This window comes from Accipiter gentilis, chromosome 17, assembly GCF_929443795.1.
Source record: "Accipiter gentilis chromosome 17, bAccGen1.1, whole genome shotgun sequence".
Classification (NCBI taxonomy): Eukaryota; Metazoa; Chordata; class Aves; order Accipitriformes; family Accipitridae; genus Astur; species Astur gentilis.
Genome location: NC_064896.1, coordinates 27,613,087 through 27,640,016, shown reverse-complemented (window position 1 = coordinate 27,640,016; position 26,930 = coordinate 27,613,087). Strand labels below are relative to the sequence as shown.

Below are 26,930 nucleotides of genomic sequence, written 5' to 3'. Positions count from 1 at the left end.
AATTATAACAACGTAAATCCCATTATTTTTGCCATAGATCTTGCTACTATGGCCATAGGGTGGCAAACTGTTTGGGGTAAAATGTGAGTGAGTTTCAGGCAAAAAAAGAGGCAATTCTCTGAACCTCATTCACAGGACAAGTCCTGTTAAACATCAGAACTATTCCCGTTCTGCCTATGTTGATTAAGGGATTTTTCAGGAATCTTTTTTTGTTGTTGTTTCAGAAATGCTAAGCTGATATATTGAAATATGTTTTTTTTTTTTTATTTAACATGCCTTCCCAGTTCTTTCTGCCTGAAAGTGCACAGATACCCTTAGGGAAAAGCTATTTTCACTGTAATTCTTGCTTATGTAGATTCTAGAGACCGATCTCATTTCCCATACACACCTCCACTGATTTCACTATATTTATACAAGATAAGAATTTTGCTTACATGAATTGTAAAACTATGATGCCACTATGTTAAGCAGAGTGCTAGTTATTGGTGAATATTCAGAACGAAATACTAAGAATTTTTTTTAATTTTGCCTAAATCTACATCATCGTGGGTAATACTTTTTGGTAAGGTCAGAAAATTATATTATGCGGTTTTAAGCAAAATAGGACATTTTAAATTTATTCTTTTTTCCCTTCCTCAGTTTCGATACAAGAAAAGAGTGTACAAACAGTTCAATCTTGATGAAAAACAGCTGGCCAAGCTTCATACGAAGGTATGCCCAATTTACTGGAGAAGTTAGCAATTGCTGACTTAGCAGAGTAACGTGTCTGAGAAACTGGAAATAAGTAGGAGTACATTACCACCTGGGCCAGTTGCTGAACAATGAGCAGTATGTGCTTCCAGCACCAACAGGAATCTGTGAATTGTGTTCTGGCAATTTCTTTCATAGAAAAATTCACACGATATCTTCCATATATAAACAAGTAATTTTAAATTAACATTACTTCGTAAATACAGTGTGCTTTCAGCATGCTGCAAAAATGCCGATCTATGTCTTTAGACTCATTTGCAGGTCAGAATAATAATGATTACCGTACACCATCCTAATTTCTTACTGAATGAATGTTTTGGTCATTTTTTCCTTAAAACTGTGAAAACCAGAATCTTCTTACTGTTTTTGACTTTTGAACATTGTAAACTGTAGGTTTTATGCTCTCAGTATACAGTCAGGTTCTCCAGGAATGTGAATTAGCTACTGTTCAATGGATATTGATGTCAGTTGACAGAATATTTCACTTCTAGTCAAAATTTTCTTTTTAAAATTAGAGGATGATTCATTTGTCACTCTTTGTTTCAGGCTAATTTGAGAAAATTTATGGATCATGTCCACCATCTCTCAGTGGAAAAAATCACAAAGATGTTGGACCGAGGACTGGACCCAAACTATCATGACCTAGAAAGTGGAGGTCAGAACAATAAAACTAGCTGCATAAAGTAGTACCTTGGGTTTGTTCAACCTAAATTGATTAACAGGCTGAACCTAACACATTCTTTCTGTTGCCTTCATAACTTCAGGCTAATGGAGTCTATATGGTTTTGCTGTCCAAAGGAGAAAATTGATAATTTATGATTTTTTTTGAGCAGCATTTTTAACTTATAATTTTTAAAGCAAATGTTCTTTATTTTACAAATTTGCTCATCTTTTTTCAAGAACATGCTATTCTCTTCTTTAGAAACACCCCTAACTTTGGCAGTTCAGCTTGACAATACAGTAGAAGTGATAAAAGCTCTGAAAAATGGAGGAGCCCATTTGGACTTCAGAGCCAAAGATGGAATGACAGCTCTGCACAAAGCAGCCAGAGCCAAGAACCAAGTAACCCTCAAGGTAAATGCTTTCAGTAGCAAATTATACATTATTTTATAGAAAAAAAAAAAGGAGAATGTTTTAATTGAAAACATTACTGTAATTACTATCTTGTCCTCAATAGATCCTTTAATATGTGCTTGTTCTAGTGCTTTCCTGTGGCTTTCAAATCTTTGGATTTTCTTTCAATAAAGGGCCTTTTCATTTCTGATTTTTTTGGTAGGAAGAAATAGTGGTGAAATTTAACCTTATTCATTGACAGATGGGGAGAGATCTGTCTGAATAAATAGGAATAACGTTATTGTTGCTTATCTCTTTGAAAGCAAATGCTAGTGGCATGGATTACACGTTATATCTTAACACAGTCTCTTCTGTTTTCTTTTGTGTTTTAATAGGTATCCTTAAATCACCTTGATATTCTAGATTAAGTCTTATGTTTATGGTTTTTGCTTATTTCCTTTTGACAGATATTCAAATTGCATGACATTTTTGATAAAGCGTCTTGTAACTGAAGAGGTGAATAAGTTGCAGAGGCGATGTGGCATTTTCAGAACTGAGATTTCTAAACTTAATGAGAGGATGGAAATTGGACATTGCCATTCATCCTTTCCTTGCTATCCCCATAGATTCATTTAGATCGTAATTCTTCCAAGGTCATTCCTTGCTTAACTTTGTGCTGCAGCCCATTCTATCAGCTTATAAAGAAGTGAGCAAAAAATATACGTTATGGCAAATATCGATCTTGTAAATACTTTTTCAGGTAGAAAAGTCCCTTTATAGTTAGAAGTCCCTCCAAAATATATTTTTCACAGTTTGTGATTGCTTTCAGACCCTTTTAGAGCTTGGAGCATCTCCTAACTACAAAGACAGCTGTGGCCTGACACCACTGTACCACACTGCTATTGTGGGAGGGGATCCTTACTGCTGTGAACTGTTACTTCATGAACATGCTACAGTCAGTTGCAAAGATGAAAATGGATGGCAGGAAATTCATCAGGTAGGGAAGATTACTTTTTGTTTGGAGTGGAAATTGCATGAGGAAATGTGCGATATATGTTCTGTGGTTAAATGATGCTGTTTTGAAGGCCATTTGGGTATGTTTAGTCCATGCACATACAAGTAGAGAATTTCTTCCTTTGTCTATTTGCTTATTACTTTGCATCCTGATGTGGTGAATTAGAAGTGGAAACTGTTCCAGTGGAGTTTTGTAACTTTGAAGTCCTATGGTTGCTGTGGTTTTGGCTGCAGAAGTTGCACTAGTCACATTTATGTAATGGACTCTTGGAAGTTTAGTGTCCTGTTAGTGGCACTTCAGTAAAAAAAATGTAACTGTAACTGGATAATGTAATTGGATCTTTTTGTTAGATGCCAATATTAGTATCCTTGGTACCCTAGAATTCTTGTGTGTTTGTCAGAGGTACTTTCTCCTTTCTTTCTGGTGAACTTTACAGGAAGATTTGTTTTCAGGATTGTGTTGCTAGGATCCTTCAGAATTTTGCACTGAAGGATGTAAAACTCTTACAAACTCACAGTTTGAGTCAGCTTTCATTCCCTGTGGGTGGAAACTGGGATTCTAATGATTTTTCTTTTGCTGTTTGTACATGGGTTTTCCTTTCCTCCCTTATATATTCAGTGTGTGGATAAAGGTGATAGTGTGCTCTATAAAGAAAAATTATTTTTAAAATTTATCTTTTGAGGTTCATGGTGCTCATGATACCATAGCCAGCTATGGTGCCAGAATTTATCAGGTGCTACGACAGAGTGAATGGCTTTGTATCCCTGTATCTCTCAGCTTAAATTCCATATTATTATGCAGGAATGATACTGATCTGAGATGATACAAAGTTAAAAACATTACAGATTGGGACATGTTCAGCTGGTGTGCCATAGAGAAGAAGGTAGTCAAGTAAATGAGACTGATGAATGGAAATACTATGGTTTTTCTTGAACTTATTTGCTAATCGGACAAGTTTCAAATTTCACAAATTTTCAAATATTCAGGGTCTAATGTTTTATTTGTGTGACTGGTAAAGTGACTCTTGAAGATTTTCCCTTTTTTGGATCAGCGCCCTCTGTGTACTGTGTGCCTACTTGACATCACAGAATCAAGAAGATTATTATTTGAATTTTGGCCAGATTTCCCTAAACTGTTTTCACGCCTTAAAAGCAAGCTTTGGAAATCTGATCATCTTCAGTGCCATCTAGTGGGCAACTTGCCGAAGATTAGCAGGACAAAAAAACCTTGCCTTCTGTCAGTCTGCATGTCACATTTGACAGTTATGAATATTAGTGGATAAAAAGGGCCAAACTTTGTATTTTCTTGATACCTTAAATTGCCGTTCCTCAAATAAGCAGGTGCTTAAACTTATGCACAGACAGACTTGCTGTACCTGAAGTGCACACATTGGTCTTTGCAGGCAGGTGTGCACATCTGGGTGTTTGTCCTCCCATTCAGTCCAGAGGTGGTTCTAAAAATTAGACCCTAAGTAAAATAGCATCTTCTCTCCTAAAAACATTTACCTGGAATCCTTGCCTAGAATGTATAATAACTAAAATATGACTGCATTTCTTTACAGGCGTGCCGATACGGACACGTCCAACATCTGGAGCACCTCCTCTTCTACGGTGCCGATATGTGTGCGCAGAATGCCTCGGGAAACACAGCGTTGCACATCTGTGCCCTGTACAACCAGGTGAGCGGGCTTATGTCTTGTCATACCATCCTCCTTCAGTGACATAAGGGTCCGTGGCAGGAGCTGAGGGGTGCCTGGGGTCCCCTCTGCGTGGCTAAGTGGAGAAGGATGTCTTGCTTCGAGGAAAGGTGGTTCTGGGGTGTCCAGCCCCGTGGAGACTGGAAACCAGTGCTGTGAGAGAATAACACATAGCCACGGAAAAAAAGGCATAACTGAGGTACAAGTACTAAACCTTTCATGTCCATCCACAGAAACAGAGGCTCGTTGAGTTTTCTGTTGAAGGAGTTTACTGGTTTGGTGTTAGGTTTTCCTGAGATACAGTTTCCTTGCTTTTAATAAATGGATTTGAGGTAAATTTCCTATTCTTATTGATCTATAGAGGCAAGTTACACTGAAGAAGAACATAGCTCATGATTTTTCATTTGATATATTTAATATGCAATGAAGTGTTACAGGTTTTAAACAGTGGTCTTAGAAACTATAAAGAACATAATTAAAAACTATTTTATTAGTGTTTTATTCACTGATTACAAATAAGGCTGCTCTTTGTAGGTAGCAAGAGTATACATGTTAATTAGAAAATAAAACATCATGTTCTACTAGCTTATATTTTTTTTATATCATATCTAAATATTTGTTTCCTATTCAGAATTTATTGCTGTTTTACTAGAACTTAAATTAGACTTAATTAAGAAATACTTAGAAAATACTGTGGAAATGTCTCTGGAGATTACAGGATTCTCTGCTGTTTACAACTTGCGTAGTCATTTACAAATAATAGAACCATTTGATTTGACAGGATTTTATATTCTCTTTGCATGGATAGGATGGGAGGGAATGAGTTTTACAACTATGTTAAAATCTAGCGCATATAATGTTAAATTGAATTAGGAAGACACAAGTCATGAGAAGTGACTGTAACTAGCGAAACATCTGTTAAAGCATCTGCTTCTTAATTAATTACCATCTTAGTTTTTTCAAAAGTCTTGTCAAGACAGATTCCTCAATTAGGTCTAAAATACCCTTAACTTTTTTAAAAATAGAATTTTGGGGATAATTTGACATTTTTCAAGACTGCTGACTTGATGTGTGTGTCATAATTGATATCAATTCATAAAGAGTCTAGCTGTACAAATCTTTCCTGTTAATTCTGATTATTTGAAGTATGCAGCATATCAGTGGGATCAGTACCTCTGCGGACTGCTTCTGGCCCACTGTTTACCAACCACCTTCAACAGGCTGTTACGTGCCTACATCAATCAGTTTAAGGTTTGCAATGGTTTCTTTGCTCAGCTTGGATGACTTCTGCGACTGTAGGCATACAAAGCTTTTGCAAGTTGGCACTTGTTTAAAATTCCTAGAAAATTTTGCAGAGAAATGAAATTCACCTTAATCTCAACAAAAACTTTGCATTTAGGCGTCACGTCAAGAGCTTAACATGTTTAAGTATAAACACTTCTGTTGAAAAATATATTTTAAAATATTGACTTTAACCTCATTTACTTCACTTTTCCTGGGTAAGAATTTTGAAGCCTGGACTGTAATGCACATATAAACTTAAAAACGTGGACTTGTCTCTGTTTTTTTGTAACCATTTAATTGGAGTGCTTTCATGGCTATAGTTATTTACAAGCTCATACACTTTTAGCAAATGTTATGCAGTATGATGCTAAAATCAGAATAATCCTGTAAAATGACAGTATTTTTCATGTAGAGATGTGTTTTGCTCCTGACCTCAGTGGAAAAAATTATTCTGTAAAAGACTTGGAGACTCTCATTTAAATTGCGTCTACAAATTTGCAAATATTTTCATAGTCATTAACCTTGTCTTTGTGAATGGAAGTTTAACATCTTGTGACTACACTGTCAGGCTTCTGTTTTTCTTAATCAAGTGTATGTGAAAATAAAAAGTTTTTTTCAGGGTGCTGTGAACTGTAACCTATGCTGATTTTTTTCAGTGTCCCTTTTATTGAAAGTTGTTATTAGCTAAAGTGGAAGGAACATTGTTGGCCTTTTCTGGATGGAGAGGATAGGAAGGGCAGCAGTATCCTTTTTACCTCTTGATTCCTGTAGATGGAGTCGTTATCCATTTGATTTTCCCTTCCAGTCTTCCCTGGGGAATTTTCTTGGGATACTTTCTGAAGTTGGTATTTCTGTTTTCCTGAGTGTCAGCTAAGTGCTGATCTGAACAAACAATTGTTTTTTAAAGTTATTTCATGGCCATCCAGTAACTCAGTGAAATCCAGACAGATCTTATGCCTCTGTATTTTGCAAATAACAATGGTGGGATGAAGCGCGCCTCCCTTCAGGCAGTGGATTGGATTCTATACGAAAACTGTTGTAGTATTAAATCAGGTAATTAGCTCTCAGACAACAAACTGAATGTAGTCTGCTGACAAGCCCACACTTCTGTGTGAAATTCTTTTTAATCTTATGAATGCTAAAAAGCTACTGCATATTCAGTTTATGTATGATATAATGAATGAAGAATACTGAACTCTCAATATCAGAAGTTATTAGGTTGTCAGAGCTAAAATATGTGCAAACAGGAGTTATGGCATTCGTAGGCAGCGCCTTAACAATGGAGAGCTCTAAGATGTGGAATTTCCATTGAATTAACAGAGGAAAAGTAGTCAAAATAATTTCTGGTAATGAGTTTTTTTGCTTATTCTGCCTGGTTAGTTCCCCTTAACAGTGGAAGGATGGGGAGGAGATAAAAGGGAGAGAGGATGAAGCTAAGAATGCTTCTGTTTTTTAAAAAAGAATAAAGAAACAAAAAAATGCAGTACTTAATGCAAAACAAGTTTTCTTGAAAATTCTTACGTTGAGCAACTCTGACCACTTTTGTCAAAACTTTTCTTGTCAAAACCATTTAACAAATAAATCACTTTGCATGTTTTTTGTTACACTGCAGACAGCTTAGTTAAATTTGTAAATCGTGTAGAGTTTTAAAATGTGTAATTATTTTAATTTTATATTGTTGAATTACTTATTCTGATAACTAAATGAATAATCAGCAAATTAATACAGTGTGTTTCTTAATATCATTATTTATATCCTCAGGTTCTTGATCAAAATTGGGTATTTTAACACTAAAGCATTCTACTAACATTTCCAGTATGTTTACTAAGCAGTACCTGGTGGAATAGCGGAACAGTTGTTATTATGGGAATATAATATAGTGTGCAAACCTCGAATCATTCAGGAGTCAGTCAAAAAGGAATTCTTGGAAAAGCAACCCTGAAAAGAACTTTTTTTTTTTTTTTTTTTTTTAACCTGGAGGTCTTAATCTAGATTGCAGCACTTTTACTTCTTTTGCTTGATTGCTAATAGAGAACACAGAAAAATGAGAAAAACATTTTGATGTTTTACACATTGCTCTTGGTCTTCCTATGTTTAGAGATACAGAGAACACACCTAATGTGCAGATTTCAGTGCAAGCGAATGAGACTATTTCAATTAATGATATATCATTAAAAAATTACAATCTGTGAGATGATTGTTAATATACCATCTTGAGATATGATCCATTCAGTTGTTTCAGGCTGCTATGCAGAATAGGAAGTGTGGAAACAAAATGTTATCCTTCTGGAGTATCGAATCTTGGGGAAAGGGTAGGTTAGCGTCCTCCCCAGATATGTTTAGGACGACCCTGTGATGGAGGAGACTTAATGGGATCAAGAATCCAGTTTGATAAATTAGAAAACACAATGACGAAAATTATTTTCAATCATAATTTCTGGCATTCACTTATGACTCAGAATTTAGTAAATAAGCTTCATTTCTGTCACTAAAATAGCTAAATTATATGATTGTTTTCTCTGGCTGCAAATTTACTGTTAAAAGTGAAAGGTGGCACATTGAAATACCTCATTAGGTAGAACTCCATAAAACAACATGACAAGAAGTCTGGAAAGGACAACAAAATTAATAGAAATATTTATGATGAGGAAATATAAAAACATTTTGAAATGTGAACTGGCTTGCATAAGGTCCTAAGATGAACATTAAAGATGACCAGGAAGAAATATAGTCTATATATGGATCATCAAAAAGTCTCGTATTCTGAGAACCATGCCAGAACTGCAGAGGATTTCTTGCAGATTATGGTCAGTTATATTTTACAGCAGTGTGGAGTAGAGACTTAAGCTACGCTGTATCGGTCCAAAAGAATTGTTTTTAAGGGATTTTGTTTGCAGATTTCCTTAGTCCAGAGGTCCTGAAGCCATACTTTTCTCTTGTTAGAAGGACTGTATTGGGTTTGCGCTGTAACTGTTAGTATTTTTTAGGTGAAAAGAGAAGGTAAGACTGGTCAGTGCAGTATGTATAGCCAGACCAAATAATTTCAGGTATATTGAAAAAGAAAATCATACATTAGAAGTTTAAAACTGAAGATAGGTTAAAAAAAAAAAAGTACATATAAGTGGTAAAACGGCTTTGTTTATTTTTTAGCTGTAGGAGAGGATCTCATTCGTCCCAGATACTGTTTACTGTACCATGAACAGTACTGTTGTCCCTACAAAATAGGCAAAAACCATATGAGAGTCAAATTTCATTTTGAACTAGCATATTTTCTGAAAAATCTGATTTGATAAGTAGGGAATTTCCACAGTACAGTTTCTTAAATATTCAATAAGATGTTTACCTCTCCCATTCCTCTACATTGTTTTACACTTGCATATTGTTTCTACTCTAACACTGCAAAGCTCCTACAGTCTTGTCATATTTAAAGTACTGTATTAATAACTTAATTTCTCAGATTATTTATTTATTTTGTTTACTTGTTATCAAAGAAAATATACAGCAAACAGCAACGCATTGCATAGCCATAATGTCTATTTAGTAACTAAAGACCCTTATTAACAAACTTACTCTTCTGCCATTTTCAGGAGAGCTGTGCAAGAGTGCTGCTGTTCCGGGGAGCCAACAAGGAGATTAAGAATTACAACAGCCAGTCTCCATTTCAGGTAAAAAAGAAATAACTATTCCCCCTGCCCCCAGAAATATTGCAAGAAAATCTCATGTGAACTTGGTTTTGTGGCGAAGTTAACACTGTACAAGGCTGAAAACAGCTGTAGAGTAAGATAACTATCATTTTAGAAACTGTGGCTTTTATGTAATGCAATAAGTGAAGATGTCCTGGAATAATCAAGAATGAGAGAAAAACACACTCCCTCTTAGCAGTTCAGGTGACACTGGCAGTGAGTGTGAGAATTATATGAGCTGTTGATGACAAAACATGAAATCCTTGGTGTCCTGTGGTCCAATGTGCCTTGCTTTGTGATTATCTCCAGTCCCATGGAAGAGAGATCCAAGGAGTAATTGGGCCGCTAAGCTTTGCTTGGCCATATTGAATTAGCCAGAAAGCAGCTCTTCCTTCCTTGGATGTGGGGCCAAAGAGCTGGGCTAAGTTTCAGGGGTGGGGTTGATTTAGGATTTAGGTAAATGTTGAAGCTGCCATCTGTATCTCCGAAAGAAAATGAAGTCTTTCTTTGGATTAGTCAAAACTGACTAGATGTTTTTTCACCATTTTCTTATATTAAAGTACTTTCAGAAAGCTTAATTAAAAATCCAAATGGAAGGAAATTGTTTGTCCAAAGGGTTGTCAGGTATGGCTGACAACCTTAAGCCCTTCTTTCTGAAGCAGTTGTAATTAGCCTGGATTTCAGAGAAACATTCATAATGCAAACTGACATGTGAGAAATAGGGATGAAAGCCGTAATGTTTTAAGAAAAAGGAACAGAAAGAATTTTTGTCAAGTTACAGAAAATAGTACTTCTGGAAGAATGATGTCACAGTACCATTAAAAGGAACTGTCCTGTTGTGGGGGGGCTATTTCCCAAACCCAAGTAGGTTTTCAACCAAAAGAAATCCTGATTTACCTTTGCTTGTTATATCTTTCCCATTACATTCTCAGCCCACTTTGGATAATGCTGGCATAGAATTCAAGGAAGACTGCATTTTTTCTCATGCTTTGACAGTGAAATAGTTGGAATATTAGCTATGTCCATGTGGGCCTCTGAGTTGGCTCCTCAAAGGTTATGTGTAGATAACGCCTCTGAGTTTCAGGCTTTTAAAAAAAACTCAGCCAAATATTTCTATATCAGTTTAATTATCTCCATATTTTGAAGTTCTCTGTACATAAGTTGTGTATCTCAAGAGCTTAAAAGTCCTGCTAGCAAATCCCAGCCAGCTAATTGTTTACTTTTGGGACCATTTTCCCAAAATTGGGGAAATAGTGCATTAATAATTTAATTTTAGGCACCATTTTCAGACCGCTAATAGTTTGCCACCTAAATATATGCTAAACACAAATTCACTACGTACTAGATAATACTTATCACTGCACCTTAGAATTACAGAGTGATTAAAAAATGGAATAAGAGAAAACGCTAATTATTGGAGGGATGGGTTTCAGTGTCATCTCTTTACTTGGAGAGATTAGATTATTTTATGACTTTGAGATTAACTTTTCTCTTTGTTTTAGGATTTTTTGTGGGGAGGGTAAATGGCAAGTAGAATTATTACTGTCTTCCTCTTTGTGCTGACTGCTGCAACATTCTTGTTCTTTCTCTTAGAACAGAAAGATATGGGGGAAAAGGCAGAAAAGAAAATATTTGTAAAAGCTAGTGCTGATGGTTGTAGGACTTGACTAGCCAGAACTAAATAAAATCAAGTGAGCACAGGAGACAGAAGAAATATTTTTAAGAGAAGGGTATAGCTATGGAAGTGCGCTTACTGACCAGTGAACTATCTCCTGTCCCTGTGGAATAAATTCCTATTTGTTATCATTTATTATATGCCACACTTCTGATGCTTGGGCTTTTGACTGGTCACTCTTCCCCTAGCACGGACAGAAGGACTAACAATTAGGTTGACTTTGTTTTATCCTTTCTAGAGCCACATACTTAAAAAATGAAATTACTTTCCATCTTTTTACTCTATGGTGACTTTTTGGTGGAGGGAATGTAGGAAAAGTTCTAGTTTTCCTAAATGGAGTGAGTAGAGAAAACCCTGACGCCAGCACTGCAATAAAGCAGCATTAGAATTAATTCTTTGCCATCTGTCTGTTGCTGACCTAGTCGATCAAACACCACAAGTGGAGCTGTTACAAAATTATGCAGAATCCCCTTGAGTTAATAGGATTTTGCATACTAAAAATGTTTACTCATGTAATCAGTAGCAAGGAACATCGAAGCATCTCATATGTACATAATGAGAACAGTTGTAGCTGCAGCATCTATTCCTTTGAGTAACCTTCATTACATTCTTTTCTCAGATATCTAAAAGGATGATTCTTTTGAATTGCTGCTTAGAAAATTGATGATATGAAAACTGCGCTATTCTGTAAAAGTATCTAGACATGGAGAAATTGGTGTGTTGCTTTCAAGGCCTGCCAAAGCTTTATTTATTTTGAGGAAAATGAGCAGCAGAATTTGTATCTAGCATTAGTGCCCAATGAATGTAGTGTAATTTTACCACCAAAAAAACTCTCAAGATGTGCAAGTGTTCACTTCTTACTAAATCACAGTGCTTATTAAAACAAGCATGGGTTTACCAGATTGTAGGGAAGGAAAACTAATCTGGGCTGAACTCTGTGCCACTTAATTCAGGTATCCTACACTGTGTACACAACTTTGTCTGGGATCTGGCAGTCCTTTTTACCTTCTCAGTGTCTAGCAGAGTTAGTGTTGGAATGGCATTGCCAGGTGTTGAGGCCATGAAAAAGCTTGTCTGTATTTCCCAATTATGCACCTAAGCTTTTATTAGCTACGTTTGACGGAACGTGTTTCATCCTAACTGATTACTGGGGTCCATTAAGTTGGTAATCAGTGTTGAGTACAGTTGATGTCACCCATAGCTGAAAGTCTGTCTGTGACTGTCAACTGCAATAGATTGTGCTGATAGGCTGTACTCTGCAGTAACAGAATATGGGTCAGCAGAAATGTTTTTTGTGGGGTTTCCCCCCTGCTAATAAGTATTAACACTTGTATGGATGTGGGGCGAATCTCTTCCCTCTGTCCTCCCCACGTATGTTCCAAGTAGATTAGGGCAATTCCTGCATCACCATCCTCGGTCTAAGTGTGAGAATTTTTTGTGTACTGTGCATTTCTGTTAAAGGCTGACTAGCAATTAGAGGTAAGAAATTAGAAATCCGTGCCGCATCATTTTACTATATTGCCAGTTCTGTTTATTAATCACTTATCCATCCTGTCTTGGCTGGGTAATCTAAATACCTTACATGCTAATTATTCTGTGCTAACAGATGGGAAAAAACCATCGGCATTACAGAGCTGCAAGTGCTAGCTAATAAGACACTCTTATATACATTGTGCTTGACCATTTTTCTTTTGAAGTAACTAAAATTGGAGCAGGTCTGTGCTTTCATTCATAGCGCTGACCTTGAACATGCCCTCAACCATGCCTGCTGTAAGTACTGCTGATGCCTCCGCAACCATTCATACCTTATGCTGAAACATGATGTTTGCCATCAACATGTACATCAACTTACAGCTCTCATAAACTGGCTTATGAAATGCTGAACTGTAACTTCAGTTCCAGCTATTGGTTAGCTTTAAAATTTCCAGTTGTTTTAGGGTTTATTTGCTGTTACAGTGTCAATGTTAGCACTAAAACCTCCCAAAATATCCTTTGAGAAAAGCCATGATATCCTCTCAATGTCCATAGCTACTTAGTTTTTGACACATTTTATGTGCTCCTACATTAACGTAATGTAATTTTTTTACCTATCTGGCAAATACTAGTAGAGTAATTTGGAAATCTCAGAGTTTTGCAGTCTTTACAAGCTGTAGAAACTCTGTTGTGTAAGTTAAAATGAACATGCACCATGTTTATCATGTGTTTCCTTTTTCTTCTAGTGAGCAGGAGCTCTATATGAATAAATCATGTGTTTTCATATGGGCTATAAAGCACTTTCAAGCTCAGAGCTAATAGAGCTAATAATTAGTCAGTGTTTTTGAAGCATATGTGTTCAAATATACAGAAGAACTCTTCTGCGGTGGCATTTAGTGACACCTTTTAATGACAGAGTTGTGCCTGAGAATGATTTCTCTCTCAGATGTACCTTGTTATTGACTATTGCTGTCCCAAATCAGCATGGGTTATTAATGTGCTTATGTTACGTAGATGTCAGGAGGAGCAGCAATCTTCCAGGTCCACTGCAGGTAGAATTGTTCCTTTCAATGTGTTGGCTGTACGTCTATTTTCAATTGCTCATATTTTTGCCAGATTTGAATAATTTGAAATAAAATTTTCCATGCCTGGTATCTCAGGCAGCATTGTTCAGAAAAACAAAATGATTCAGCTATTTCGGAGTATGGGTGAGAGTAAACATGTGTTGTTTTGCTCATACTGAAAAACTCTGTTGACCCACCTCTCCTTGTCCCATCTCCCCTGTTGTGTTACACTGTTTTGTTTTGTTTTGTTTTCTTTAATTGCCCTGCATGCTGTTGGTGACCTCCATGCTAATAATGTGGCAGCGTAAACCAGTTTGCAGTCTGACTCAAATACAGGGGCTCCAAAACCAGACTGCGTATTCGGAAGCTAAGCTGGCTGGGGGGAATATAGACAGGCGCAATCAGGCACGGGTAAGTTATCGTTGAGCTTGGAGGAGGGTGAGAAAGTACAAGACTGGCTGAGACTTGGGTTGGGAGCCTGAGCCCAAAGGAGTAGAGTGAATGGAGCAACAACAAGATTGATAAGGGTCTTGGGGAGATTTTTAATCATCAAGGGCAGAAAAGAAGGAAAATCAGATTAGAAGGGAAATTGGGACTGACTGTATAAAAAGGGAGTCTTGCTGGGAGGAAGCCTTGGACTGGGGAGACGGAGCTGGGAGGTCAGGGAGGATGGGGCTGTTACGGGGTGGATGTGCATGTGATGCTCCCAGCCCTGCTAGTGGTCTGTAAAAAATCAAACTTGTTTATTATCCAGCATGTCACTAGAATGGCTTCCCCAAACTCAATTTGATTTAGGTTATTATAATTTTTAATTTCCATCTTTTTGATGAAATTTACAGGCAAAGGACAAGAAGTTATTCTCAGGTATTTTTTGTCTCTGACCTATTTTTGAAAGGGTGAAACTCTGAGAAAGCTAATTTTAAAACTGAAAATCCCTGTCCGGTACCTCAAAAAGGCATAATATACAAATATAAAATAATGTTTTCTCTCTTGATGTTAAAATATGTAACTGTTGTGTTAATGGAGCATATGAATTACACAAGGACTTTGTTTTTGCCAAGTATTTATTTTCGTCCTAATTCCTTTCCTGAAGCACCTCTGTGAAGAATGTATCATTGAATATTATGTATTATTGGCAAAAATATAGCGCTCTTCTCATGCTGCATTCTGTCTTTAGTCAGACTTCCAGCTTTTCCCAGCTTTTGTTCTGATTTGAGTCAAATAATGGGATTTATTCATACTTGCTTTGGTTTTATTTTTTTTTATGTTAGGTCACTGGTTGTGTTGATCAGTTACACTGTGTTTTGCAGTACAGAAATAATAGGTAAAGGACGATCTGTCATGGAAGAATGTACACTCTAAGTTTGCACTACGTTGTTGTTTGTCATATTTAGATATTGATAGGAAAAGACTTAAGGTTTTAATAGTGTAAAAACCTCAAAAGTACTAGAATAATAAATTCCACAGAATGGCTTAAGACTCAGACATAAAGGTACTAGTAAGAGTTGCATTTAACATTTTTAAATCTACACGAGTGACCGTACCAGAACAAACTATGGATTTTTCCTTTAAAAATAAGAGAGTGTGTGAGTATGTATGTATGTAGGCACACTGAACACTATTTCTTAAAAAGACATAATTAAAATAAGAAAAAGAAAAAAAAAGGGAGAGGTCTCATGGTGATACATTCAGATGCAAACAATGATTAGTTATGATATGTTTTCTCATCACTTACCTTGAAGTGCTATTTATACAGAAGAACACATATTCTTATTTGAGAAAAAGGCTTTTGGGGAATTTTACACAATGCCTTGGGCATATTTATGCCTTTGTGGTGCTGATACGGTATCTGTTAGGGGAGATGTTGGCAAATGAAAATATTCCTGAGAATAGTAGGGATACAAGATACTGTTCCAAGTAACACTTCCAACAGGGAAGTGCTTGATGGCAAGTTAGAGGTGACCTCAAGTGTCAGCAGAATTCCCACTATTGTCAATTTTGAAGTATTGACGAACTGTTAGGCAGATGCGTCTCCTTACTGGCACATCAAGTACGATTACCAAAGGTCAGTATTTGGTTCGTTATACAGCTGGTAACAAGAAGATAACAGAGCGGAATGTAATACTCTTGCTGAAAACATGAGACAGGAAAGACTCTTCTGTGATAACTACGTCTGAAGGTGTTGCAGCTACTTTTGAAAAGTCGGACCTCAGCCTGAGGGGCTTTCACTAATATTCTTGCTTGGCTTGATGAGGGCTGGATATAGTCAGAGACTTAGGAATAGAAAAACACATGGATACAGAATGGGGTTAAAATCCGTTCACCTTGACCCAGTGATGGTTTGCGTAGTGCTGGCTGATCACTCCTAACCTTTGTCTTAACCCCTGTCATTTTTCAGAAAAGCAGACAAGTGGAAGTAATACAGTAAAACATAAAGAAATTAAATGATATTATTATCTTTTATTGAGAAAGGCAAAATATTGCCACACTTGGAGATGCTAAAAATACTTACTGCAGAATATGTCTCTCTTAAAAAAAAGCTGTTGTTGCTGCACAGTTGTTACATGACTGTAAACTTACGGAGGAGTGTCCATGAGACCATCTTTTGTATTGTGCTCCGTGTAGATGATCTGAGACCCTTTTTTCTTCCCCTTTGTGCTTTCTCTCCCAGCTTAGACAGGGGTGTCCAGCTGAAATGCCTCAGGTGTTCTCACATGCAGCAGGATTTCCCTGGGAAAAACAGAGTGTCTCTGAGGTACCTAGGAGCCAATCTGTTTGGTTTTCCACCAAATGGATAAACTTCCAAAAGCTCAGAAGCAACTGAAACTAGGTTATAAAAGGGAACAAATTAAGCAAACTAAATTGTAAAGGTCACTACCAATTCTTGCCTCAAAGTAAGAAAGGCTCGTGTGCAATTCAGACGCGATTAGTTGTCGTGGGTGAAATTGGAAGAGGCAATGGAGATTTGTATAATCTTAATTTAATTACAGGATTTTGATAGCAAGATTGAATAGTGCTCCTGTGATTTTATTTATACTGTATCCTAGAAGAGAAGGCAGCAAGGGTAAGTTCTTAAATAGCCTGATCATAACTGAGCAGTCACACATAGCATGTCTTATCCTCATAAAAAGGTCAGCTGTGACAACTGTGCATATTTTTTTCTGTAACTATAAAGAACATGGTAAATCTTGTCATTGGAAATACTTTATTTCATTGTTCTGTCTATCAGAAGAAATTTTTGTATTTTTATTGGTTTAGAGCAAATTTGGGGTGAGTAAATGTTGTGTCTCTTAAGACATCAAAAAACCACCATTAGTCCTAAGACGGGAGCTATGTGGGCAAAATTAATAGAAAACGCCCATTTATTTGTATTGTGTTGTTGCCAGGGCTTTACATGTATTGAAATGGAAATGATAGGCACTGTATAAACATAGAGAGAGTGACAGATATCCAGTATATTTTTTTCTCAGTGTTCTTGCAGAAAAGTATATTGTATCAGACTCTGCTCCAGATTTAACTGTGGGAGAGATGAGAGATGTTGTTCTTTTATGAATTCTTGATTCCTGTACCTGTATGTGTGGTATAACAAGGTTAAACCTTGTGAGAAATTTGTTTCACAAACCGTAGATAGGCATGCTTGTGGTAATCTGCTACCTTTAAATTTTCCTTCTTATTAAACCATGTTATTTTGAGATATTAATACCGTTCAGTTTCTCTATAAAATGTAATACCTTATTATATTTTGTATGCCACTATTGTGTGTATGTAACAGCTTTAGTGACAGTGATTGAATTAGTCAATACTAATGAACCAGAAATATCAGGGAAACTGAAATCCACCTTTTGTGCCAAGGCTGCTTCTGCCATGATGACCAGGATGTCCAACAGTGTCTTGCTGTTCTCCTGTGTTCCTCTGTCTGCTTGTAGCCAAACGGATTGTCACAACTTCAGACTAGATATAAGGAAGAAATTTTTTTACAGTGAGTGTGGTGAAACACTGGCACAGGTTGCCCGGAGAGGTGGTGGATGCCCCATCCCTGGAGACATTCCAGGTCAGGTCGGACGGGGCTCTGAGCGACCTGATCTGTTTGAAGATGTCCCTGCTCGTTGCAGGGAGGTTGCACTAGATGACCTTTAAAGGTCCCTTCCAACCCAAACCATTCTGTGATTCTATGAACTTACACTTGCATTTCTGGGCAACAATGATATTTGTATTTTGTGTCCATGAAGTGCTGATTAATGATCATAGTTATGATGGTCGGGTGATGCGGTGGCATGATGTCTTGCTTTTGCATAACTATACAGGCTATTTAGTGTTAATTTCTGGCAATATCCGAGTGAATTCTTGTTGCTTATAAAAATGGAGGATCTATGCCTCTAGGACAGACTTAGCATCTTCTTGCATTGCCATTTGGAGAGAACATTCGTGACAAGCAGTTGGCATATGCTGCCGTCCCGTGTCCGTCTTCATCAGAGTATGTTACTGGCATTGACTTTTACTAGACTGCTGCTTCCAAAGGTTTTATTACAGTTAACCCACAGAGTTTGGAATGAATCCACCAAATGTATTAGGTAAAATAACCATAGTTTTTTATTAACCCAATGCATTTTGTCCTAAAGGCTTTCAAAAAGCATTTTCAGCCAATTGGTTTAGCAGTTTAAGCAACACTGTATTATTAAGTGTTTGCAGACTTGAATCCCATAAACTGTTTTTACTGTGAAATAGTGGGCAGCATCTACTGCCTGCTGTGAGTAGGAAGACATTTTTCTGAAAGTGTTTGGGGAAGAGGCTGCTAATATAGCAGGTTTTGGCTTTTCCATGAGGTAGGACTGCTTTCAGAGGTGAAAGTTTTTACCCTACAGCAGCACAGACCTATCCACACCTGAGCTGAATTTTCCATGTAACCCGACATTGACTGTAATTTCAAGGAAAGCAAAATCTGGCAAATAGCGCACTTTCTCAATCTTTTTCTAAAAGACTTCAGCTGAAGAAGATTGCATTTCATGGCTTTTTGATTTAGCATATTATTGGGGGGGAGGAAGAAAATTAAGTCAATTTTATTAGTGGCTGTGTCTTATCTGATTCATCTGATGCTGCAACCTGGCTTTATCTGCTTTTAGTAAATACTCCTTTGAAATTGCTGCTCACCCATGTAGCAGTAATAAGGATTATGTAATAACTGGCTTCTGATGGCTCTTTCCAGCTTGAGCTGGATTTTCCCGTGGAATGAGTCTGTAACTGTAAATGTGTGTGTATCGCACTGTTTGCTTTTTCTTTTCCATATTAATTATTAAAGCACAAGCGTAGAAGAATGCATCTTACTTGAGAATGACTTGCTAGGCGGCCTTTTAGCAGAGAAGCAGAGAGAAGATGTAATTTTTTTCCTCTACTTTTAAAATAGATATAAACATTATATTTCCCAATACATGCAGTGACCGTGGAGGAGGCTTAATACAATCTGTACAAAGTAGGGTACCCTAGGAATCTTAATTATTTCTCATCTAGAGAAAAAGGAAGAAATAAGAGTGGTGTGAAGCAGTGAAGTTGTGCCTGGGATGACTCTGCCTGCATGTTCCTTTTTTGCTTTCTGACATGTTTTGTGGTAACTTTAATCGACTTGCTGGTGTATTCAGTTCAACACTTTCAGGCAAGCTGGTTCTTGCATAACAACGGATCCTTTTGTCATAGGAGTTAAGTTTGCATTTCAAAGCCGCGAGAGTGAGATGATTTAGAAGTGATTTGCTTGCATGTTGTGAGGAAAGGACTTACATTTTTTATCTTGGTGTCCATGCAGGCTTAGTTTAATCTGAAGGCATTCAGTCATGGCTTATTCATGAATAAGAGTAGTTAAGTTTTAAGAACGCAGTTGTGTGTGTTCATGAAAGGGAAGTGTAAAATAAAATACAGGTTCTAGTTTTTAAATCATTGTAAGGTTACTGGAAAATGAACGAATCTGCCTAAAGGCATTTTAGGTGTCAGTCCAGTATAGAGACCTGCTAAGACAGCACTGCAGGACATAAAGAGACGAAAAGAAGGTCATTCAGTGTGATAGCCTTCTCTTAATTTTGACTTCAGTTCACTAAGCTAGTCAGCTCTGGCACTGTTTCATGGCTACTGAGTGTACTTCAGAAGACCCATAGGGGCTGTAAAATCTCTTGCAAGCAAAACCAGCATTTTAGCAATGAAAGTGTGCCAGCACTGTTATGCTAGCAGTGTACTTTTTTGATATCCAGCTAAATACGTATTGTGTATTTGGGTGCACAGTGTTGCATGTTTGCTTATTTTTTAAATATTAATTGCTCAAAAATATTTAGGATAAAATCCTAGTTGCTTTGAAGTGGATAAAATTCTGTTTGATTTCACTGGGGTGGAAGTGTGTTCCTCACACTTAAGATGATTTCAAAGCCGTGCCACCAAATCTTTTTGTATAATCTACTCTTCTAAATATAATTATTTTTAGTTAAAGTTTCCAGCTAAGACATTGACCTTGTCCCACCCGTTGTAAGGTACTTCCCACGAGGCTTAGGCTCCAAGGGTGTGAAATATACTTCGATCTTAGTGCTGCGTGCAGCAATACTTGAAGTTTAAAAACCTAGTCTTCGATTACGCTTGAAAAATAGCCAGGGTACTAGCGTGAGGTGGTCCTCACCAGGGAAGCTGTTGCGATTGCTTGGAAGGCTTACGTACGGGGCTGCACCCAGCCCAGCGGAGCTGCCTACTTGCTGCGCTCTGGGAAGCACCAAGACTCTGACCTTAATACTACGGTGAAGTGATCGTGGCAAGCCTTTGTTTAAAGAGTGCTAAAATGATCAAGGGAATGATGAAGAGCCTCAAAGAAATATTGGCCCTTTCCCATAATTTATATTTTCAGATGCTAAAACTAGTTGTTGAGCAAATGTAAGGTATCTATTTTAAGATACTGCATGTCAATATCTGACTACAGATGGCTCCATGAATCATAGTTGGAAGAAGGAAAATGTTAGACACTAAGATATTGTTGCTAAGAGATTTTTGTACACAGTATGCTAACATGTGCTGGCAAATTTGGGAACAGTAGCAGCAGCATGCTCTTGGAGAAAAAAAAAAATCAGTGGTGAAGGAACTGTCTTCAAAGGACTATTTAAAGGATAGTAACATTATTGTGCTTTGTTGTATCAAGAACTGATGAAGATGAAATTGTCTTTCAAGCAGATAACATACAGAAAACATCCAAAAGGTAAAGCTAATCCTGCTGTCCGATGAAATAGAAAGTGGAGACTAGAAAGAAAAAGAAAAAAAAAAATACTTTGGGGTTTAAATTAAGCAAGTTTCAAGAAGATTAAAGGTGATGGTTGCTGATATTTTGCCATCTACTGGACATCAGATACATTAATATACACAGTTAGTTACTTTCCAAATGCATAATATTAAGCTTGTATTACATTATATAATTAAAATTGTTAAGAATTCTTTTCTGTCCAGGAAAGAAGCATGATGAAAATGCTGAGTATGATTTTTTACTCATATTCTTTCATAACATTACTATAGAGTAATTTAGAAAAATTGCCAGCATTTCATTTTTCTGGTAGAGAATGTGGGTTATTTCTGCACTTAATAGAAATCTTTACTGACTATTATTTAAAGAAAAAAAAATAAATTTTACTGCTTTTCTTTATGTATATCTTATTAGTCTTATTTCAGTGAGTTTTACTGAAACTTAAAAATGTTATATCTGAAATAGAGCTTCAATTGATAAAATTAATTTTATCAATTAATCTTATTTTATCAAATAAAACTTTTCAGTTCTGATAGATTTTCAACAAAAATATTATTATCTTATTTTAGGTACAAAATATTACACAACTATAAACTTTCCAAAATAGTAATTTGCTTCTGACATATTTCTGATTAGATGTATTACATCCCAACTTCAAAACTGATTACTTTTTAATAAAGTTTTGAAGCGTAAATGTAAATGTGTGTCTCCATAATATAAACGTATGTGTCTTCTTGAGGTTGTGTGTCATGTCATCCATATTATATGTATTCAGGAGCACTGTTAGAAAAAGAGAATGAATTAGTGATATTAAGAGTATATTAATCAAGCATTTGGTTTTATTTTATAATGACATGAACTAAGAAGCTTCTGCTAGTTTTATTTTAAAATGTTGTAGCCTCAAAGTAAAAAATCAACTGTAATCAATGCAACTACAAAATGTGGGATGATACTTTGCCCTTTGATTTTGGAAAGTAAAATACGGAATTGATGATTCTTCAGCATTTCTATTTTAGATTATATAGTCATTGTAACTGTATAGAATTTTCCAACTGGCTCAGAAAAAAACCCCATTTTGTTGTATTTATTGAATTCTTAATGCCTTCTCTAATTGAAAATACCTAAAGTCTATGTTGTGATTTGAGCTCAGAGCAATGCTTGCCAAATTGTCACATTTTGCTAACCTATTGCAAAAGAATGTATTTCCAAAGGAAACCAAGTTCTATGTAAGTTCTTGTATCTATTGAATCAATAAACATACGTCCATGTACAAGTTCTCCGAAATTGCTTAAGAAACCAATAGTGTTTGATCACTACATTTTTCTCCCACACCTATGGAAAAGAAATTTGGAATGCAGATTGCTTCTTGCTTTTCAAAACCGAACTCCATCTGTACTACTGAAGAGAGTTTTAAAATCTACATGCTACTCATGTATGAGAGCAACTAATGCATCTTGACTTAAGATTTTTTTCGAGTCTGTAAAGTGTGCTGCATGATTTTGTGTCACTATTTATTAGGGATGGAACCTCATGGTGCTTTGTGCTGCACGGGCATGCACAGGCATACATGAGAGCAGGGTCTTTGCACTTAACCTAAATTTAACTTTGTAATGTCCTTGTGGATGACTACTGTGTACTTGGTGGTATACTGTGACAAACTTCAAAGTGGCTTTAGACTCCAAAAAGCCTTTACCTCTTTGTTTTATTAGGGAGAGCTTTTCTTTCGAGAGGACACAATAGAAATCTGTTGAAGTACGTTGCCTTTTCATTGCCCCACAGTAAGCACCATTAGATTTTCATATCCAGTGAAAGAGGTGCCTGTCTCCAAAGGTTGTGATTCTATTGGAACAGTTTAGAGATTGCCTTGCTGTTGGATTATCACCTCTTGATATTGCAGCTATTGGGTGAATTGTTGGTATGATTTTTGTCTGGAAATTTATGCTCATTAAAAATGATAAAATTTCTTATATTTTTAATATTAAGGAAACACATCCTAATTATGACACATGGAAGACCTTTTCTGGTGGTCTTTTCATTAAGGAAGTGATCCCAACCCTTCTTTCTAAATTCACCGGTGTTAATTTCTCATGAGTCTCTGCTGATTGTGAATCCTATTGCATAATGGCTGTGACTGCTTGAATGGTGTTTCTTCATTGTTAACATAATGTAATCCTCAGTGGTACAATAAATAATTTATGATTTTTTTAAGTCTGTGATTTAAGTGGAAGGCAATTTCTGGAGAGTCCTAGGGTTACGGTCTCATTTGCAGGGTTGTATCACCTCTTCCTTCCAGTTCCACCTGAAGATGGGAACACGTAGGGTAGATGTACCTCAGAGTATCCTGTATTTCCACCTGTATTTCTTGTGTCTGGCTGAGACTCAGCAAAGTCAAGACTGAAGTCACATTTTGTCCTGGGATAGAGCTATCTCCCTTAATGTGTAGTGCTATACCTGAACTCATTGGAATTTCAAGCTTTCTTGCAAGACCGTTATTTAGTGAGCACTGCTGGGGAGCGGAGACAACGGAAGGGTGAAATGTCAGCCCTGAAGGAAAAAATAATGAAACGTACTTTCATCAGAAAAGTGAAATTCTCTGGAAGAGAGAGAAGGGGGAGAAAAAGCAGGTGGGGAGCACTGACTGTTTTGTCATGAACTGCTTATTGTGAATTGCAGCTACAACTGTGCAGCCCAAACAGCTTCCTCTGCTCTCTATTTAGGCAGAGCATTTTAAAGCTTTCTGTCTCACCTGGTCTAAAATTTCAGCATGTGCAGAAGGAGGTGCAGCAGCCTTGATTGAGAGTGAAACATAAATGAACTGAGAGACGCTCTCCTCACTCCCGTGCAGAAAGTTTGTCAAAGTTCCGTGGCTGGATTTAAGAGGAGGCAACTTCAATTTCTGTCTTTTTTTGTACCATTTCCTATTGGGTGGAGCAGTTTGTTACGAAGAGCAATAATGTAATTTAGTTTTGGTGCTTGCCTTTCAGGGACTAACCTATAAAGATCTAAAATTGTATTTGCTAACAGGCTACAGAGATCTTGCTTTAATATAACCTCTACCTGTGATAAATTTCAAGAGCAGAAAAAATCAGTTGTGAAAGGTTAGTGACAGGTAAAGCGTGTATATAATTTCCAATTTCCCCAAAGGAACAAAACACTGCATTAATCACAATTAAAAAAATCTAAATACTTGAATGTAAGTAATTGATATATTGAGAACTGCAGTTATGGGGCTGAAGAGAGAGACGGTGGTGAGTGAGCACCGCTACTTATATCTGGTCCAGAGCCTGAAAACATTATGAAACTCTGTCGCACTGAAACCTGTAACCGGCCGTCTGTCAGGTTTCACTGTCTAAACAAAGTGGTCATTATTTAAACTCGATTTCTTTAGGGAACAAGATTCAGGAAAGCTGAACTAACCAGATATGTCAAATGTTTTATTTCTGAATTGACTTCTGAAAGCCAACTGAAAACCTGCCTATATTCAGAGGGAACATTTTTGACTGTAAATATCAGAAAACCAGAGGGTGAGAATATTGCTGTGCCAGGAGAAAGAAATACCCTTCTAAAGGCGCCTCACCAGTTACGCGTGCATCATTCCTTGTCCGGTGCCCTACGCTGGACTAGCAATCGTGGGGTGCCCCGGTCTCCTGCCTGCTCCCCCCCAGTCTCTGCATCACAGCTACTTCATTCATTCAAGTTTCTACTTCACTGGGCTGTCACTTAGTTACCATCCATAGCAACTAGCCAAGTGTCAGTTAAACTCCTTCTCTTCTTCACTAAATTGGTGGCAGAGCATCTGGCATTGCCTGGCACGGCAAATAGTAAGGCACCGTAACCAGTTGCATCGTTTGAAAGAAACATCTGTCTGTGAGACAGTAAGTGCGACGATGGGGCGACTGTAACAAGCTTTGCTTCTACCAAGGCCGAGAAAATATCCGTATAAACACGCAGCTTCTGGTCACGCTCTGCGTTATGTACCCCGAGAGTGACAACCAGCGCTCCTCTCTGCTCCGCTGCCGTGCCCCGCGAGTCGTTAAGCCAGGCCCTCTGAGTGTGTCTCAGCTGTGACCTGTTTCAGTGACTCCATTAACTTTTTGTTACGATGACATTATGAAGACAGAATATCATGGAAATAGGAGGTGATACCGCCAGTCTAGCTGTATGGGTTTACCCTACTTTCTTTTTACTTTGTATGAGTTCACTCCTACTGAGATACATCTTCCGGCGTAGCTTTACTTTCTGCTCACTTCCCTGTTGTAAGCATATGTACTTATTCAGGCCAGTCATTTATGTTATCAAATGCAATTTGAAAATAATCAGTTGCCCATCTTAACATCTTTAGTGGGGTCAGGTAAAGTTGTAGGGGAGGGAGCTGATAAATGATGCATTTTCATTACTATCATTCATATAAAATTGCCTCTAACGATGATTTAAAAACCTCCAAGAGAGTTTCTGTTCTCTGTATTGTACAGTCGAATATATGGCAGAGATCCCAACCAAATGTCGGTGCAGCAGATAAAGATCCTGGTTTGGGTCTGAAAGCGCTGTACTCAAACTACTTAGTCATGCTTTTCAGCTGGACTTGGATTGACACGATGCTGTGATGCCGCAGGTGCAGCCTTGCTGATTCTGGAGCTGATACAAAGTTAAATATGCCCTTTAAAAATAGGGCAAAAAACCCCCGCAGGTTTTAGTGGAAATTGTACATGAGTGATTATTTTTTTTTTTTTTTTTAGAAGATGCGTAAACAGGTTTTATCAGGTTTGCAGAATAATGTGACTAAGGACATGCAGATTTTTGATGCAAGATAAGTGTCTTGTCTGTGGCAAAAGGACAAAATGAAAGGATGTTTGCTGCAGGAATGAAAGAACCTGAATGATAGTAAAACTGCTGTATATGCAGTTTTTAAAAAGCTGCAGTTTTTGAAGCTGCAGCGTAACAGAGTCTGTAGATAGCCACTAGTTATAAAGTGCTGCCTCCAGCCTTCCATGGTAATATTTCATGTCTGTAGACACGCATGTGATGCATTTTGATGACTGGAATCCAGTTCCTACTGGAACTGGAGAAAAACTTTCAGTGTAGTTTTGCTGGCTGTGCTACTTTTTCACTGCCAAGAAGAGATGTCTTGTGATCAAAAAAAAAAAAACCCCAAACAAAACCTTCTTTCCTGCCATAAGCTCTCAATTAGAAATCTAGCACTTGACTACACAACATCCTGAAAAGCAAAATACAGCTATTTAAAAACATGTAAATGATGAAGCGTGTAGAGAATCGAACTCGTATTTTCTGTGAAGATACTACATTCGTATTTTTTGTAAAGTACAAAGAAATTTAGTACAAATACAGAACTTCTGTTAAGTTCTGATTTAGTTTTCCTCTTAATTGAGGGGAGACTTTACACCACCTTAATTTGGCTCAAGCCCTGGATCTTGTGGAGACCATTCACTCGTCCTAATGCATTCATGCTTATAGGTTTATTTGAACACACTATAACTCTGGTTCAAGATACATTTTGATGGAAAAGTGGCTGTGGTTGCTGTGCTTTGCAGTTTGCAACTATAAAAATTGAACGAGTATAATTTTGTATCTTTCCGATTTTTCTCTGATTTCACTTTCTCCCACACTCTTTACCCATCAAACTCAAGTGAAGTACATTGATGATATGCCAAGAAATATTTGTACTTTTTAACTTTGTCTTGCTTTCTTTAGATCTTAACATATTATTCCCTCATTTTTGCTGTTAGAATTTTACATACTGTCTTTAGTGAATTGAAGTAAATTAAACTGAGAGAAATGGTACCTTGAGCTTGCCGAATCTAGTGTTTGATTCAGAAGCAAGTACAGGAACAATTCTCTGTCAAGCTGTCTCTTAGCTATCTGGCAATATCTTTTTTCAAGTAATAAAATGTGTTTATCACTTGAACAGCATGTTTATACTTGAGTTTTAAAATCTACTCTGTATCAAAAATTCTTTGATTTGAG

The 26,930-nt window shown here is 37.0% G+C and overlaps 1 protein-coding gene across 5 annotated transcripts in view; it reads left to right on the top strand.

Annotated features, from left to right (window-relative positions):
• Window positions 1–26,930, top strand: part of SHANK2 (SH3 and multiple ankyrin repeat domains 2) — a 363,833-nt gene that overhangs the window by 55,781 nt on the left and 281,122 nt on the right. For all 5 annotated transcript variants that reach the window (XM_049821258.1, XM_049821256.1, XM_049821257.1 and 2 more), the window contains exons 6-11: window positions 640–711; window positions 1,297–1,405; window positions 1,673–1,824; window positions 2,633–2,800; window positions 4,380–4,496; window positions 9,386–9,463. In XM_049821258.1, coding sequence (XP_049677215.1) covers window positions 640–711; window positions 1,297–1,405; window positions 1,673–1,824; window positions 2,633–2,800; window positions 4,380–4,496; window positions 9,386–9,463 — 696 coding nt within the window. The remainder of the gene's footprint in view (window positions 1–639; window positions 712–1,296; window positions 1,406–1,672; window positions 1,825–2,632; window positions 2,801–4,379; window positions 4,497–9,385; window positions 9,464–26,930) is intronic.